The sequence below is a fragment of the Hylobates moloch genome, unplaced genomic scaffold (genome assembly GCF_009828535.3).
Source record: "Hylobates moloch isolate HMO894 unplaced genomic scaffold, HMol_V3 SCAFFOLD_16, whole genome shotgun sequence".
Classification (NCBI taxonomy): domain Eukaryota; kingdom Metazoa; phylum Chordata; class Mammalia; order Primates; family Hylobatidae; genus Hylobates; species Hylobates moloch.
The window spans coordinates 40,956,211-40,973,555 of NW_026652291.1; the positions used below are offsets into that span (position 1 = coordinate 40,956,211).

Here is a 17,345-nt window from a genome sequence, read left to right on the forward strand (position 1 = left end):
AGAACTGGTGAAAATGTTTATGATCTGAGGGTTTGGTTTTTGTCTTTTTTTTTTTGAGAAAATTTATCAGGCTAGTTTAAGATGCTTCAATTTGAACCATTTCATTGATTCTAAGACACGTTTTTCACATGCTGAAATTGTCAATACAAATTTTTAGTTTGTTAGGCTGGGCACAGTGGCTCATGCCTGTAATGCTAGCACTTTAGGAGGCCGAGGCAGGCAGATCAACTGAAGTCAGGAGTTCGAGACCAGCCTGGCCAACATGGTGAACTCCCGTCTCTACTAAAAATACAAAAATTAGCTGGGCGTGGTGGCAGGCACCTGTAATGCCAGCTACTCGGGAGGCTGAGGCAGGAGAATCACTTAAACCCGGGAGGCGGAGGTTGCAGCAAGCTGAGATGGAGCCATTGTACTCCAGCCTGGTCAACAAGAGCGAAACTCTGTCTCAAATAATAATAATAATAATAATATTACTTGGGGGTTATTCCACATCATTACATTAAATACATAGTTTTAATAGATTCTGCCTTTTTTTTTTTTTTTTTTTTTTGGAGACAGGGTCTCGCTCTGCCACCCAGGCTGAAGTGCAGTGGCATGATCATGGCTCACTGTAGCCTCGACCTTCCTGGCTAAAGCTATCCTCCTGCCACATCCACCCAAGTAGCTGGAACTAAGGCATGCACCACCATGCCTGGCTAATTTTTGACACATAGGAAGCATTATAAAATGTTAGCTATATTTATTATATTACCTATCACTTAGCTGTCTGCTGCCCAAGCCACTGCCAATCTTCAGACGGCTAACCCCACATTACATCACTGACTTCCTTAGACCTTGGTCTGGCTGGCTGGTGTGGAAACCTCATTCTCTTTTTCAGTGTCTGCTCTTTCAAAGGGGTGTTCTCCTGGCCACCCAATGATGCCCTTTATACTACAGCTACCTTCTGCCTAAAGTACCAGGGCTCTCTCCACAGTAGAGTAGAGAAGATGATGTACAGTCTGCCATCTGCCTGAAACCAGGGCACTTCTGAATGTTTTTGCTGCTTATACCTGGCTTCTCAGCCAGAATTCTGCATGTTCTTCCTCATATAGGCTTCCCCCCAGTTGTTCCAACTTGCCTTCTACTTCCTTTGGGAACCTACATTCTAATATGCATCTGAATCCAGTTGAGATCAGGGTTTAAGTTATTTCTTTTTTCTTTCTTTCTTTCTTTCTTTTTTTTTTTTTGTTATTTTGTTTTTTTGAGACAGAGTCTCACTGTTGCCCAGGCTGGAGTGCAGTGGTGTGATCACAGCTCACTGCAGCCTTGACCTCCCAGGCTTAAGTGATCCTCCTGCCTCAGCCCCCCAAGTAGCTGGGAGTACAGATGCATGCCACCATACCTAGCTAATTGTTTTATTTTTTGTGGAGATGAGGTTCCACTATATTGCTTAGGCTGGCCTCCAATACCTGGGCTCAAGCGATCCTCCTGCCTCATCCTCCCAAGGTGCTGGGATTACAGGCATGAGCCACTGCGCCAGCTTAAGTTCTTTCTCATGAGGCTCTTGGGCCACAAGTAAATTGGGAATGTGGCTTGACATCTATTTTAAGAGTTCCTGAGCTACTGTGATGGTAAGTCCCCCAAACATTTGATGAGAGTTGGGAAGCCAGTATCCCCTGAGCACCAGAGGATCCCTGAGGAGGAGTGACATCTCTAGCTCAGCCAGGATACCCTGTTATATTATTAACATTTATAGCTAACATCAAATAGCAGTTTCCATTACAACATGATTTTCACATAAGTTATTTAACTCTGAGGCAGGAATCAGTATCTCATTTTCATTTTTCTAATGAGGAAACAAGATTAGAAACATTGTGTTCACATAGATGGAAAAGGACAGGTCTGTCTTCATGTGTCACTCATACCAAGCTGTCTTCTTACCAGATGAAAAAGAGTCATATTTTATGGTTCAGCAGAGTTTATATCAGTTGTCATAATGGAGGAATTTAGTGTTAGCCGTGTTTGCAGTGAAAGTAATAGGATTGAAAACTTGAATAATTTCATTTAAATTTAGGTCTCCTTGTTACTCTGTAGGTTTGTGTGAACTGTAGACAATTTTGTATTAATAAAAAGTAGGCCGGGCGCAGTGGCTCACGCCTGTAATCCCAGCACTTTGGGAGGCCGAGGCTGGCGGATCATGAGGTCGAGAGATCGAGACCATCCTGACTAACACGGTGAAACCCTGTTTCCACTAAAAATACAAAAAATTAGCCGGGCGAGGTGGCGGGCACCTGTAGTCCCAGCTACTCGGGAGGCTGAGGCAGGAGAATGGCGTGAACCTGCAGTGAGCCGAGATCCTGCAGTGGAGCGGAGCCTGCAGTGAGCCGAGATCACGCCACTGCACTCCAGCCTGGGGGATAGCAAGACTCCATCTCAAAAAATAAAAATAAAAAATAAAAAGTAATGCATATATACATACATACACACCTATCTATATTTATCTTGTCCTTTATTTCAGAACCACAATGGACACTGCCAGCCATAGCCTTGTTCTTCTCCAGCAGCTGAACATGCAGCGAGAATTTGGTTTTCTGTGTGATTGCACAGTTGCAATTGGAGATGTTTACTTCAAAGCCCACAGAGCGGTGCTTGCTGCTTTTTCTAACTATTTCAAGATGATATTTATTCACCAAACAAGGTAAGGATGTGTTTTTGTAAATAAGAATTTTTAATATTGTGATTTATATAAGCTTTATTATAATATCATTTTGGAAATTCTTTGTTACGGAGTCACACTAAGAAGTAAAATTATAATTTTATTTTTATTTTTTGGCAACAGAGTCTCTCTGTGTCACCCAGGCTGGAGTGCAATGGAGTGTCGGCTCACTGCAACCTCCGCCTCCCAGGTACAAGCGATTCTCCTGCCTCAGCCTCCTGAGTACCTGGGATTACAGGCGCCTGCTACCACGCCCGGTTAATTTTTGTATTTTTAGTAGAGGCAGGGTTTCACCATGTTGCCCAGACTGATCTCGAACTCCTGACCTCAGGTGATCTGGCTGCCTCAGCCTCCCAAAGTGCTGGGATTACAGGCATGAGCCACCGTGCCTGGCCAAATTATAATAATTTTTTATACATTAGTAATTAAACTCAGTATGTAGGATCCATAATGGGAAATAAGAATGAAAATAAGAATAGCTAAAATTGGCTGGGCGCCATGCCTCATGCCTGTAATCCCAACACTTCGGGAGGCCAAGTTGGGCGGATCACAAGGTCAGGAGTTCGAGACCAGCCTGGCCAATATGGTGAAACTCCATCTCTACTAAAAATACAAAAATTAGCCAGGCATGGTGGTGGGTGCCTGTAGTCCCAGCTACTCGGGAGGCTGAGGCAGGAGAATCGCTTGTACCTGTCAGGTGGAGGTTGCAGTGAGTCAAGATCGAGCCACTTGCATTCCAGCCTGGGTGACAGAACGAGACTCTGTCTCAAAAAAAAAAAAAAGAAAAGAATAGCTAAAATTTATTGAAGGCTTATCCCATACCCAAGCACTAAGTATTTGCCCTGTAATGTAAATTCTACTGCTGTCCCTATTTTAGGGAAAAGAAAACTGAGACTGAGTTCAGTAACTTGCCCATGCAGGATTATACAGCTAATAAGTTAGGTGCAGATTTGTCTGAAGCTATGTCTATGCTTTTAGTCACTAAGCTGTTAATGTTTGTTTCATATAACACTTTTGTTTTTTTATTTTTTATTTTTTAATTTTTTTGAGACGGAGTCTAGCTCTGTCACCCAGGCTGGAGTGCAGTGGTGCCCAGGCTGAAGTGCAGTGGTATGATCTCAGCTCACTGCAACCTCCGCTTCACAGGTTCAAGCAATTCTCTTGCTTCAGCCTCCCTAGTAGCTAAGACCACAGGTGTGCACCACCACACCCGGCTAATTTTTTGTAATTTTAGTAGAGACAGGGTTTCACCATGTTGGTCAGGCTCGTCTTGAACTCCTGACCTCAGATGATCCACCTGCCTCGGCCTCCCAAAGTGCTGGAATTACAGGCGTGAGCCACCGCACCCTTCTGATTTCAATAGATTCTTTATCACCCCAAACAGAAACTTTGTACCCATTAAGCAATAACTCCCCATCTCACCCTCTCAACCCCCAGAAACCGCTAATTTACTTTCTATCTCTATGAATTTGCCTATTCTAGATATTTTATATAATACTTGTCCTTTTGTGTCTGGCTTATTTTACTTAGCATGATATTTTCTGGGTTCTCCATGTTGTAGCATGTATCAGAACTTCCTTCTTTTTATGGTTGAATAATATTCCATTGTGTATGTAAGCCATCTTGTGTTTATCCACTCATCTTTTGGTCGACACTCAGCTTCTTTCTACCTTTTGGCTACCGTAAGTAATGTTGCAGTGAACGTTGGCATACAGGTATCTGTTTGAGTCCCTGTTTTTAGTTCTTTTCATCGTTTACTCGATAGACTGTTAAATTCCTTAAGAGCAGGTACCTATTTTATTCATCAATTTTCTACCCCGGCATCTAGTATAGTGCATATCGCTTAGGAGTCACTCGATTAGTGTTGAACTAATCAGAATGTATGTCTGTGTTTCCTAACTTTAGGCAGTAGATTGAATACATGAAGACTTTTTGCTAGGCCATAAAGTTGGTATAAAATGAAAGTTTAAGCCTTTGTTGCCATGTTTTATTAAGGCAGATTGCTAGGTTCGAACTTCTTAGGAAGAAATTGCTTTAGTCTCAGACTATACTGTTAACTGAAAGGCCAGCTGGGTTGTGTTTCATTTCTTGTGGGTCTGTTTTTGTTTTTAACAGTGAATGCATAAAAATACAACCAACTGACATCCAACCTGACATATTCAGCTATTTGTTGCACATTATGTACACGGGGAAAGGGCCAAAACAGATTGTGGATCATAGTCGTTTGGAGGAAGGGATTCGATTTCTTCACGCCGACTACCTTTCTCACATTGCAACTGAAATGAATCAAGTGTTCTTACCAGAGACTGTACAGTCCTCAAATTTATATGGCATTCAGATCTCAACAACCCAAAAAACAGTTGTCAAACAAGGACTGGAGGTCAAAGAAGCTCCTTCCAGTAACAGTGGAAACAGAGCTGCTGTCCAGGGTGACCACCCCCAGTTGCAGCTGTCTCTCGCTATTGGTCTGGACGATGGCACTGCAGACCAGCAGAGGGCCTGTCCTGCCACCCAGGCCCTGGAGGAGCACCAGAAGCCCCCAGTTTCCATCAAGCAGGAGAGATGTGACCCAGAATCTGTGATCTCCCAGAGCCACCCCTCACCCTCATCAGAGGTGACAGGCCCCACTTTTACTGAAAACAGTATCAAAATACACTTATGCCATTACTGTGGGGAACGTTTTGATTCCCGTAGTAACCTAAGGCAACATCTCCATACACATGTGTCTGGATCCCTGCCATTCGGTGTCCCTGCTTCCATTCTGGAAAGTAATGACCTTGGTGAAGTGCATCCGCTTAATGAAAACAGCGAGGCCCTTGAATGCCACAGGCTCAGCTCCTTCATTGTTAAGGAGAATGAACAGCAGCCAGACCACACCAACCGGGGTACCACAGAGCCTTTGCAGATCAGTCAAGTATCTTTGATCTCCAAAGACACAGAGCCAGTAGAATTAAACTGTAATTTTTCTTTTTCAAGGAAAAGAAAAATGAGCTGTACCATCTGTGGTCATAAATTCCCTCGAAAGAGCCAATTGTTGGAACACATGTATACACACAAAGGTAAATCTTACAGATATAACCGATGCCAAAGGTTTGGTAATGCATTGGCCCAGAGATTTCAGCCATACTGTGACAGCTGGTCTGATGTCTCCCTGAAAAGTTCTCGCTTGTCACAAGAACACTTAGACTTGCCTTGTGCCTTAGAGTCGGAGCTTACACAAGAAAATGTGGATACTATCCTAGTTGAGTAGCAACTTCTCTTTCAGAATTTTTATACCAATTCTGAAAAAGAAAATTCGCATGGCATTTTTTATTCATAAATTATTTTCCTTCTCAAGTTTCATTGACTTTTTTTCTTCACAGCTTATCCATGGTTTTAAGGTTGTATATATTAGATCTTCTCATAAGACATATTAATATGTGGCTATTAAAATGTAACATTCAATTACTACTGTGAACTTTTCACAAACGAAATTACAATTTAGAAATCAGAAATCAATGTAGAAATATGGAAACTTTAAATAGTTATTTATAGAATTTCTAAGTTTTTCCAGTTATATAATCAGTAAAAGCAAATTGAATATAAAGTAAATGAAATCTGTTTTAAAGTATATTCTAAACTATCACTTCTGCCTACATTTCACATGAATTCACTCCTACCAGGATTATTTTTAAATATTTTCTTCCATATAGGAAATTAATAGTTATTTTAATGCATAACTATATGTTATACATATGTTATAATGTATAAAATTTATTTTAAGATATACCAAATCATGAGTAGTTTTATTTTTTAACTACTAGCTCCACAACATCTTACCTACATGGCTTCTCTTTACTTTTTAACATTGAATATACCTCTTTTTTTTTTTTGAGACAGAGTCTTGCTGTGTCGCCCAGGCTGGAGCGCAGTGGTGCGATGTCGGCTCACTGCAAGCTCCGTCTCCCGGGTTCACTCCATTCTCCTGCCTCAGACTCCTGAGTAGCTGGGACTACAGGCACCCACCACCACACCCAGCTAATTTTTTTTGTATTTTTTTAGTAGAGATGGAGTTTCACCATGTTAGCCAGGATGGTCTCTATCTCCTGACCTCGTGATCTGCCCGCCTCGGCCTCCCAAAGTGCTGGGATTACAGGCGTGGTATATCTCATTTTTAATAAAAAAAAAAACAGTTAAAGGGAGAAGAGTCAGAGAGACATTAAAAAATATTTGAGAAACAGTGAGATATACACACATAGATAAATAAGCGTGCAGAGACAGAGACTGAGCTAGAACTGCATTGACTAAAAACCCCAGGGTTGTTAACCTTGGTCTAGAGTGTTTTCTTAGACACCTTAAAAAGCAATTTGAGATTATTTTTTTTTTGAGACGGAGTCTTGCTCAGTCACCCAGGCTGGAGTGCAGTGGCACGGTCTTGGCTCACTGCAAGCTCCGCCCCCCGGGTTCATGCCATTCTCCTGCCTCAGCCTCCCAAGTAGCTGGGACTACAGGCGCCCACCAACACGCCCAGGTAATTTTTTGTATTTTTAGTAGAAACGGGGTTTCACCGTGTTAGCCAGGGTGGTCTCGATCTCCTGACCTTATGATCCACCCGCCTTGGCCTCCCAAAGTGCTGGGATTACAGGCGTGAGCCACCGCGCCCGGCGTGCAATTTGAGATTTTTATGACCAGAGGTTTACATGAGTTGAAAGAGAAAGATGATAAAATATAAATCATGTTTCTACCCTCAGTGTCAGGATTTTTGGGGCTTCCTGGGTTGATATTAATTTTCTAAAAATCACTTGAAAAAGTAATTTTTCAGTGGCACAGTTTTCACTTTTTTCCTGATCCATAAAACCAGCAAAGTGGGTACATTCAGTGTTCTATAACTAGATTTAAAATCCATGATGTTAGCTTTCCCTCTATAAATCAACTTAACTCTCTTTTATAATGGTGACACTTACAAAGCTCAAACCCCAGGAAAATTAAAGTTGATGGAATAAATAACTGATTCCTTGGCTCTATATACCTGGGAAATAGCTGGTTAAGCTTCACCACAAAGGATAGATCTAAATTGTTTCTGAAATGTTTAAATTTCAAACACCTCATAGTCAAGGATAATAAAACAGACTCATCTTTTTTTGCCCTCTTGTTAAATTCTAAGCGTCACAGGCATTTGAATACATCTAAAAAGTTTGGTTTGTGAGCCTTAGAATTTAACCACTTACAAAACTCTTGAGCTCCCTCCACTTCCGAGGACATTTCCTGACACATTGAACAGCATCAGCGTTCAATCAGGAGGGAGCTCAAAGAGTAATCCAGCTAATTCTAAGGACACAAAGGTTTTCTCTAGGTAAACAGTTTAGGTAAATTACAAAGTGGTAAGTTTTTCTTGAGGATTGAATGAATTGTGTTAGTCAGTTGAGTTTGTGTAAGGCAGTTGAGTTTCTGCCTTAAACAAGTGAGTAAAGGCTCCTATCGTTAAGACTGATGTGTGTTGAGAGCAAATCTAACTTGATAAGATCAATTGTATTGGGAGTAATTAAAACAAATGTATTGTTCTTTGGGGTCAGAACTTCATCTAATCTTAAACTTTTTTCTACCAATTCACTTAAGCAACTATTCAAATTTGTACTGCCCTCAAAGATGTCATCTCATTGGAAGAACACAAGTATTAACATTGATTTTTTGTAGTTTAGGCTAGTTAAGATATATTTCCCAGCCTTCTTCAATTCAAATTCTATTGTTCTTATTAAGATAATTTTTCTCCTCTATATTCTTCCCTGTTTGCCCTCTCATTATTATTATTTTTTTAATTTAATTTTTTTTTTAAGATGGAGTTTCACCCTTGTTGCCCAGGCTGGAGTGCAATGGCGTGATCTTGGCTCACTGCAACCTCTGCTGCCTGGGTTCAAGCAATTCTCCTGCCTTAGCCTCCCAAGTAGCTGGGATTACAGGCATGCGCCACCACACCCAGCTAATTTTGTATTTTTAGCAGAGACGGGGTTTTACCATCTTGGTCAGGCTGGTCTGAAACTCCTGACCTCAGGTGATCCACCAGCCTCGGCCTCCCAAAGTGCTGGGATTACAGGTGTGAGCCACCGTGCCAGGCCCACTCATTATTCTTTGACACAAGAAATCCTTGTATATAGCTAAAGGGTGGAGGTAGAGTTGTATATGGATGGTGGGATAAGACAGCAAGTGCCTCAGGGCAGAGTTTGGATAAATGGTAAGAGTTTGCTAGCAGCTGATTGGCTGTGATAGACAACACTGATTTAAAGCAGAAATATATCTGTTGAGAGTTAAGAAAATAGTGGTTAACTGTATTTCTATTCTTATAGTTCCTTTTAATATTAGAAATTCAAAGCAAATGTTCTTTCCTTGTTCCTTATAACATTCATTCTGTTTAGGAAGTGGGAAAATAATCAACTTCATTTTATAGAAAAAAAAATCCCAAAAGCTGAATTCCAGAGATGCAGTGAATAGTGGTGTGGGACTGACCCCCAGTTTTTGTTATTGTTGTTTTCATTTATTCTGCAGGCTTTTTTTTTTTTTTTTTTGAGACAGTCTTGCTATGTCGCCAGGCTGGAGTGCAGTGATGCAATCTCAGCTCACTGCAACCTCCGCCTCCCAGATTCAAGTGATTCTCCTGCCTCAGCCTCCTGAGCATGTGCCACCATGCCCAGCTAATTTTTATATTTTTAGCAGAGACAGGGTTTCACCATGTTGGCCAGGATGGTCTCGAGCTCCTGACCTCGTGATCCACCTGCCTCAGATTACCGGCATGAGCCACCACGCCCAGGTCTACAGGCATTTTTTAAAGTGACTGTCATATGCCTAACACTGTGCCCTGAGTATTATTTTTTAAAGACATGATTGCGACCGGGCGTGGTGGTTCACGCCTGTAATCCCAGCACTTTGGGAGGTTCAGGAGATAGAGACCATCCTGATAACGGAAATCAGCCGGGCCTGTAGTCCCAGTATCGGAGGCACACCTGTAATCCCAGCATTTTGGGAGGCCGAGGTGGGCGGGTCACAAGGTCAGAAGATCGAGACCATCCTGGCTAACACAGTGAAACCCCATCTCAACTAAAAATACAAAAAATTAGCTGGGTGTGGTGGCATGCACCTGTAATCCCAGCTACTCGAGAGGCTGAGGCAGGGGAATAGCTTGAATAGCTTGAACCTGGGAGGCGGAGGTTGCAGTGACCGGAGATTGCACCACTTCACTCCAGCCTGGGTGACAGAGCGAGACTCCATCTCAAAAAAAAAAAAAAAAAGTTCTTCCAGCTAAAATGTTTATTTTTGACTACATCTCCACAAAATGGAGCTATACTGTTAGCCAGTATCCTAATAATATAGTGCAGTTTGCATAATAATTACCAAGCTTGAAACTGGAAATGTCATATGCACTTTCGTCTGTGTATCAGGCAAATACTAAACAAACATTTTCCCCTTGAGTCAGCTTAAAATTTTCCCTTCTTTCGAAATCTCACACAGTTGTTTTCTGGAGAAAAATAGAGACTGTTTTAGTATTTGTTCCTATTAGCATATCATCAGAACTCAGCACAGTCTGCCTTATAAGAAAACAAAAATTTTTTTTTATTTATAACTCTTGAGATTGTTACTTCTTGCTCTTTCTGATTTCCCATCCGTAAAGTGGGTGTAAGCAATACCTACCTCACAGGGGTGTTGTGAGGATTCATATTAAACGTGTTAAGTTCTCTCAGTATTATTGATTAAAATCAACCATATAAACGACATTTATTCTGTAGCTAGACCTATTAACTTTAGTATTTCAGCCTATAAATTCTAGAATGTTCTTAAAAGCAGTAATGTGCTACCTAATATTCAATAACTAATTGACAGAACTCATTGTTATTTTTTACAAATAACTCTAGAAACAATACTGTTGCTAGAATTCCTGTTCTACTGTAATTTAATCATCACCGTTTCTTTTTAGCCTTCAGTAAAGAGGATATTAGTTCTTTGGCATTATTGGGAATAAAACTTTGTTAATTTCAGCTTTATTGAAGGTTCTCCCAAATATATTGTTTACACAAAGGAAAAGGAACAAAAACAATAAAGAAATACCTTTTTTTTTTGAGATGGAGTCTCACTCTGTTGCTTAGGCTGGAGTGCAGTGGTGCGATCTCGGCTCACTGCAACCTCCGCCTTCCAGGTTCAAGCGATTCTTCTGCCTCAGCCTCCCGAGTAGCTGAAACTATAGGCACGTACCACCACACCCAGCTAATTTTTGTATTTTTAGTAGAGATGGGGTTTCACCATGTTGGCCAGGCTGGTTTCGAACTCCTGACCTCGTGATCTGCCTACCTCAGCCTCCCAAAGTGCTGGGATTACAGGTGTGGGCCACTGGGCCCAGCCCATTTTTATTTCTTTGATGTAGGTCATCTAAATAGTAGATGAGGACAGGAAATGGGGTGAAGGTAATAGTATTATTAGAAAAGTCTTCACTGAAAACTGAAGGAAATACATATTAATCGTGGAAAAAGATAGTGTGAAAAATGTGTAATTTCATTAACATTTATTTGTACAGGCACATTCTTGATATTGTGAGTCAGATACTTGATAAGTGTCCATTTTTTGTAGTAATTGATGTAAAAATGGGCCATGCGAAGAGTTTTCATAATGTAATTTGTGTCTTTATATGTTTTGAACTACATGTAGATCTGTGGCACTTAAATTATTAATTTTTAATTTCTTAAGAGTGAAGTCTGTAAATGATTTCTCTCTGCTGTATTTCTGTGTTTGTATGGTTGGACATTTTGAAAACTGGTGAGATTACACAATCCCAAACCTGGATGTCTTAAATACAAGGAATTATAAACTGTGATTTTTGTCTTGAAGACCTGGAAGAATTCATTGTGCTTCAGTATGTATTTGTACTGCACTTGATTAATTAGTTAAGTATTGCTCTGGTGCAATTGACATTAACTGTCATCAACTCCTCTATTTTGTGCTAAATAAAGTCATTTAGTCAGAATGGATCAAATATAAACTTATACTTTAAACTTAGATTATAAAAACTTGTTCAATAAAAAAGACCCACTGAAAAATCTTCAAAGTACATGTAACACATAGCAAATACAGGAGACCAAAATCAATAATACATTGTGTGGCTAAACTCATCCACCTAATGTACTGTGAATTTGCTTCAGAAACATTCTTTTAGAAAGTTGTGTATCAGCCAGGCATAGTGGCTCATGCCTGTAACCCCAGCACTTTGAGAGGCCAAGGCCCAGGAGTCCGAGACCAGCCTGGGCAATATAGTGAGACCTCATCTCTGCCAAAAATTTTGGCCAGGGGCTGTGGCTCACGCCTGTAATCCCAGCACTTTAGGAGGTTGAGGTGGGCGCATCACCAGAGGTCAGGAGTTCAAGATCAGCCTGGCTAACATGGCAAAACCCTGTCTCTACTAAAAATACAAAAATAAGCCAGGTGTGGTAGTGCGCATCTGTAGTCCCAGCTACTTGGGAGGCTGAGACAGGAGAATCATTTGAACCCGGGAGGTGGAGGTTGCAGTGAGCCGAGATCGCACCATTGCACTCCAGCCTGGGCGACAGAGTGAGACTCCGTCTCAAAAAAAAAAAAAAAAAAAAGGGCAGGGTGTGGTGGCTCACGCCTGTAATCCCAGCATTTTGGGAGGCCAAGGCGGGCGGATCATAAGTCAGGGGATCGAGACCATCCTGTACAACATGGTGAAACCCTGTCTCTAGTAAAATACAAAAAATTAGCTGGGTGTGGTGGCGCGTGCCTGTAGTCCCAGCTACTAGGGAGGCTGAGGCAGGGGAATTGCTTGAACCTGGGAGGCAGAGGTTGCAGTGAGCCGAGATTGTGCCACTGCACTCCAGCCTGTTGACAGAGCAAGAAACAATGAATTTCATATATTTTATCAAGACAAATTAATGTGACTTAATCAAAAACAAGTTTATTAGCTTAGCTTATAGAATGTGTTCTTATTTTACATCAGTGTTTGCCAAATGTTGTGTTTCTAGTGTTGAGGCAAGTAGTCTTTGTACTGGGTAACATTTTGGAGGTGTGATGCAAAAATGCATTCGTGGGCCTAATTCTTACCAACCATAATCTGTGTTAATAGAAAATTGACGTCCTAATCAAATGCTTTCCAACTGCTGTCTCTGGAAAGAAAGGTAATATCTCGTCATTTCCCAGAAGTTTCTTGCTTTGCTTTTTTTTTTTTTTTTTTTTTTTTGAGACGGAGTCTCGCTCTGTTGCCCAGGCTGGAGTGCAGTGGAGTGATCTCGGCTCACTGCAACCTCCACATCCCAGGTTCAAGCTATTCTCCTGCCTCAGCCTCCCGAGTAGCTGAGATTACAGGTGCCTGCCACCACACTCGGCTAATTTTTTGTATTTTTAGTAGAGACGGGGTTTCACCATGTTGGCCAGGCTGATCTCGAACTCCTGACCTTGTGATTTGCCTGCCTCAGCCTCCCAAAGTGCTGAGATTACAGGCGTGAGCCACCACGCCCAGCTGCTTCTTTCTTTTCTATTTACAGTCTACTGTATCGGCTTTTGCCCCCAGTAACATGATCCACAATAGTAGTTCTCAACCAAGATATATTAGTCAGGATTCTCCAGAAAAAGAAAGAAACAACAGGTAGAACTGAGAGAGAGAAAGAGATTGATTGATTATAAGGAATAGGTTCATGCAATTATGGAGGCTGAGAAGTCCCAAGATCTACAGTTGGGAGGCTGAGAGGCTGGGGAGTCAGTGATGTTCCAGTCTGAATTTGAAGACCTGGAGAGCTTATGGCATAAGTTCCAGTCCAAAAGCTGGCAGGCTTGAAAATCAAGAAGAGCTGATGCTTCCATTTGGGTCCAAAGGGAGGTAAAAACCGATAATTGCAGCTCAAGCAGTCAGGCCAGAGAAAGTCTTTTTTTATTCTATTCTGGCCTTCAACTGATGGAATGAGAGCCACCCACAACAGGGAGGGTGATCTTCTTTACTCAGTCTACTGATTCAGATTTTATCTCCCTCCAGAACACCCTCACGGGCACACCCAGAATAATGTTTGACTAACTATTGGGGCACCCCATGGCCCAGTCATTTGGACACATAAAATTAAACATTACACAGGGCTATCCCCCCACCATAGAGACATTTGACGATGTGGAGATGTTTTTGGTTGTCACAGTTGGGTGGGCGATGAAGGAGGCTGCTGCTGGCATCTAGTAGGTGGAGTCCAGGGATGCTGCTAAGCATCTCAGTGCAGAGGACAGCCTCCCACAATACAGAATATGTGTCTCAAAATGTCATTAGAGCTGAGGTTGACCAACCCTTCCAAGACCTTAAAGTAAGTTTTGTGATGGTTGTCAGGAATAAAAATACAAAGAAACCCAATTTGGGGGATTTCTATTCTAGTCATGTTTAGAGTAAGTATTGGAGTATGAGATGTGTTCAGAATTAAATTCTATTTGTATTATCCTTGATCCCAGCTTTTAAAAGATAAAAATGTGATTATTAAAAAGGAAAAATGTGATTATTAAAAATCAAAGATGTATTAATCAGCAAGACAGTTTTGAATCTATTCATATAATGTTTGAACCAAATAATTGTGTCTCCGAAGAGGTCTCTTCGTGAAATTGAGATTGTAGGTTATAATTTCTGTAAATTTTTAATCTGGCCAAAAGGTGGCACCAGTGTACCTTTAAAAAAATGTTCATTATACCTGAATTCAGCATTACTATTAATAGTAAATATTATTTAGGGCTTAGCTACTTTTGGATCATGCTTTATAGAGTCAAGACTAATGAGAATTTTCTTAAAATTTCATAAGGTACTGCAATATCTTGACATCCCTCTTTAATCAAGATGCCTCTGATTTACATGTACATATCTCAGCAGATAACTTTTTAAAATATCACATTATTGTGATACATTGAGCATTTCTGAAGATTTTTCCAAGTCATTAACTGTGAGGTCTTGGAATTTGGGCTCTTTTAATCAGGCATCACACTCAGTTTTTGGTGTTCTTCTGGTCAAGACATAGATTGAAGGACATTTGAGTAAATACGCTCCCTTGCTTCTTTCTTGCCTTTTGTTCATTTTTTGTACATCCACAATCTATGAGGTAGGCCAGTATGTTACCTACTGAAATTTACTTTCTTTTCCATCTGTGGTTCAACAACTGACTTTCTTCTCTCATACTTTCCAACCCATTCCATTCTGAATAAGCTAAGAGTTTTCTTACCTTCAACTCTTCTCACCTTCCAATACTAAGTGAATACAGCCTGCCTCCCCCTTAATTTCTGATTACAATATTATTCTCATCATCCTAGGACTTTGTACCTAATCACCAATTGCTTCTCCTAAGTTTATTTTACAGCTGATAAGCCAACTTGGAAAATGAGCCCACTCTCCCTCAGATACATTCTCTTCCACTGTTTATAAAGGTTTGAAACGTTTTTCATTGAAACAATTTGGTGATATTGTATCAAAATAATAAAGTATTAAGCTACTGGAACACCATGGAGTCCTTTCATGTCAAACATCTCAAGGAATGACAGTCCTCCAAGAGAGATTCTCTGTACAACTGGTGTGTCCCCACTGTCCTGGAAACAGGAGAGGCTTGTGCCAGGAGGGAGGCTGGAGAAGACGGCTCTCACCCACTGTGGTCGTCATCCCTTGTCTGGTCTGTGTTATTAACAAGTTTCAGGAGGTTCCGTGTCAGATTTTTGTGCATCCAGCAGGCCTTTGAGGAACGGGATCTTGTGCATTTAGCACTGCCACATTTTTTCTGTAGTGGAAGCCATGTGAAACTTAGTCCAAACCATATGCAGGTAATTTAAAAAAAATTTTTTTGAACTGGCATTTATGGTAACTACCATATAGGGAGGAAAACCTGAAGAACCTGGAGTGGTTCTGTAGAAAGTGAAGTCACACCTGTTACTTTTTGAAGGTGAAAACACATTTGCAAAGGCAAGGGAAGAGGTTTTAAAATGCAGATGAAAGATTTGAGGGGAGTGAATCTCAACAGTGTTCCTAGCTGACCACTTCTCATTTCCCAACATTGCTCTTTTTTCACATGTGTGCTGTCTGGTGGTGTGAGCTCAGTGGTTTCTGTCCCCTATATCACAATATTTTAAAGTCTATGAGGAAAGACATATAAAGGGAAGAGTCCTTTTTTTTAAATCTTAAATATCTCCTATTTCACTATTAACATACCACAGTTTTGCTGCTCTCTCAAACTGGTGGCTACGCTCAGAGCCACCATGATGGCCATGCAGACAATGCACAACACAGTGCTAGGGGGTGCCTCAATTGAATGAAGGCTTCTCCCAGAGTTGTGCTGTGCCAGTGGCACAGCTGTGCATGACAGCCTTGCCTTTCCTTATCCTGGTTTAAACATTGGGTTTAAGAAGCCCTTATTTTGAATTTCTATAGCAAGTAGCAGTTTTCACTAATATAGTCAGGATTAAACTAAGATAGACAAGTGGTATAGAAATCAGAATAAGATTTAAAATTACCCCTAGGTGACACAACTAATGTCTTGGTCAAAATTGGTAGAACTTGTATTAAAAGGGTGGATTTTGCTGTATGTAAATTATACCTTAATGAGAAAAAGATTCATACCCCTCAGAAAAATATGAGTCTTAAAGTTTGATGAACCCTAATGATTATCATTATTCACTGTTAATCCTTCAGGAAAAACACAACAGCCAGATACTGAGGGTTTTTAAAAGAATTCTAAACAAATTCACCCTGAAGGAGGACAATTACTGATAAGGCTATTTAGGGTACGTTTGGATAAAAGATCAAAAACTGAGGTTGACTTTTTTTTTACCTGAATTGAGTCGTGACCAATTGTTTTGGCATTTTCTGCATCTCAGCCATATAAAGTACAAGGCAGTTCTAACTTAGTCATTCTGTCAGGAGGATAGAAATACTCTAGTTTTGAGCTGGGTGCGGTGGCTCACACCTGTAATCCCAGCACTTTGGGAGGCTGAGGCAGGCGAATCACAAGGTCAGGTGTTCGAGACCAGCCTGGCCAACATGGTGAAACCCCATCTCTCCTAAAAAGAGAAAAAAATTAGCCGGGCATAGCGGCGGGCGCCTGTAATCTCAGCTACTCGGCAGGCTGAGGCAAGAGAATAGCTTGAACCTGGGATGCGGAGGTTGCAGTGAGCCGAGATCACTCCAGTGCGCTCCAGCCTGGGCAACAGAATGAGACTTCGTCTTAAAAAAAAACAAACAAAAAACAAAAAAAAAATACTCTAGTTTTGGAAGACCTGTTTAAACAGAATTGATATTCTAAAGTTCTTACACTGTAAATGGCCATTCCATATGGAACCTTTGCGTCGTAATTTATATATATTTGATTAGCAGCCCATGCATGCCTGAAGCTGCATTGTGATGCTGATTTCATCACAGATGTGGTACAGAAACCCACTTGTAGCCATACTGAGCAAACCTTCTGTGACCTGTCAGAGTAGGGATTTGGGAATAAAAGGTTCGGGTACAAGTGTAGAAATGACTGCATCTGCTTTGGTGTCACCTTGTGCTCCCTATCTCCCAGGAGTGCAGAAATGGAAGGCCTGGGTCCTAAGACCACAAGTACAGCTGTGAAAAGTGTATAATCCGTCTCCCATAGTAGCACTGTCAGATCAAGGCCAAAAGTTCTTTTTGAGTTTC

The 17,345-nt window shown here is 41.1% G+C and overlaps 1 protein-coding gene across 6 annotated transcripts in view; it reads left to right on the forward strand.

The window, feature by feature from the left end:
- The window catches only part of ZBTB25 (zinc finger and BTB domain containing 25), a 55,728-nt gene that overhangs the window by 12,171 nt on the left and 26,212 nt on the right, over positions 1 to 17,345 (forward strand). For 5 of the 6 annotated variants that reach the window (XM_058429797.1, XM_032180486.2, XM_032180487.2 and 2 more), the window contains 2 exons: positions 2,498 to 2,677; positions 4,811 to 9,573. In XM_058429797.1, the coding sequence (XP_058285780.1) occupies positions 2,505 to 2,677; positions 4,811 to 5,945 (1,308 nt within the window). In that variant the 5' untranslated portion in view covers positions 2,498 to 2,504 and the 3' untranslated portion in view covers positions 5,946 to 9,573. Of the gene's footprint in view, positions 1 to 2,497; positions 2,678 to 4,810; positions 9,574 to 17,345 lie in introns of those variants that run through there. The other variant, XR_004252797.2, reaches the window with a different exon arrangement.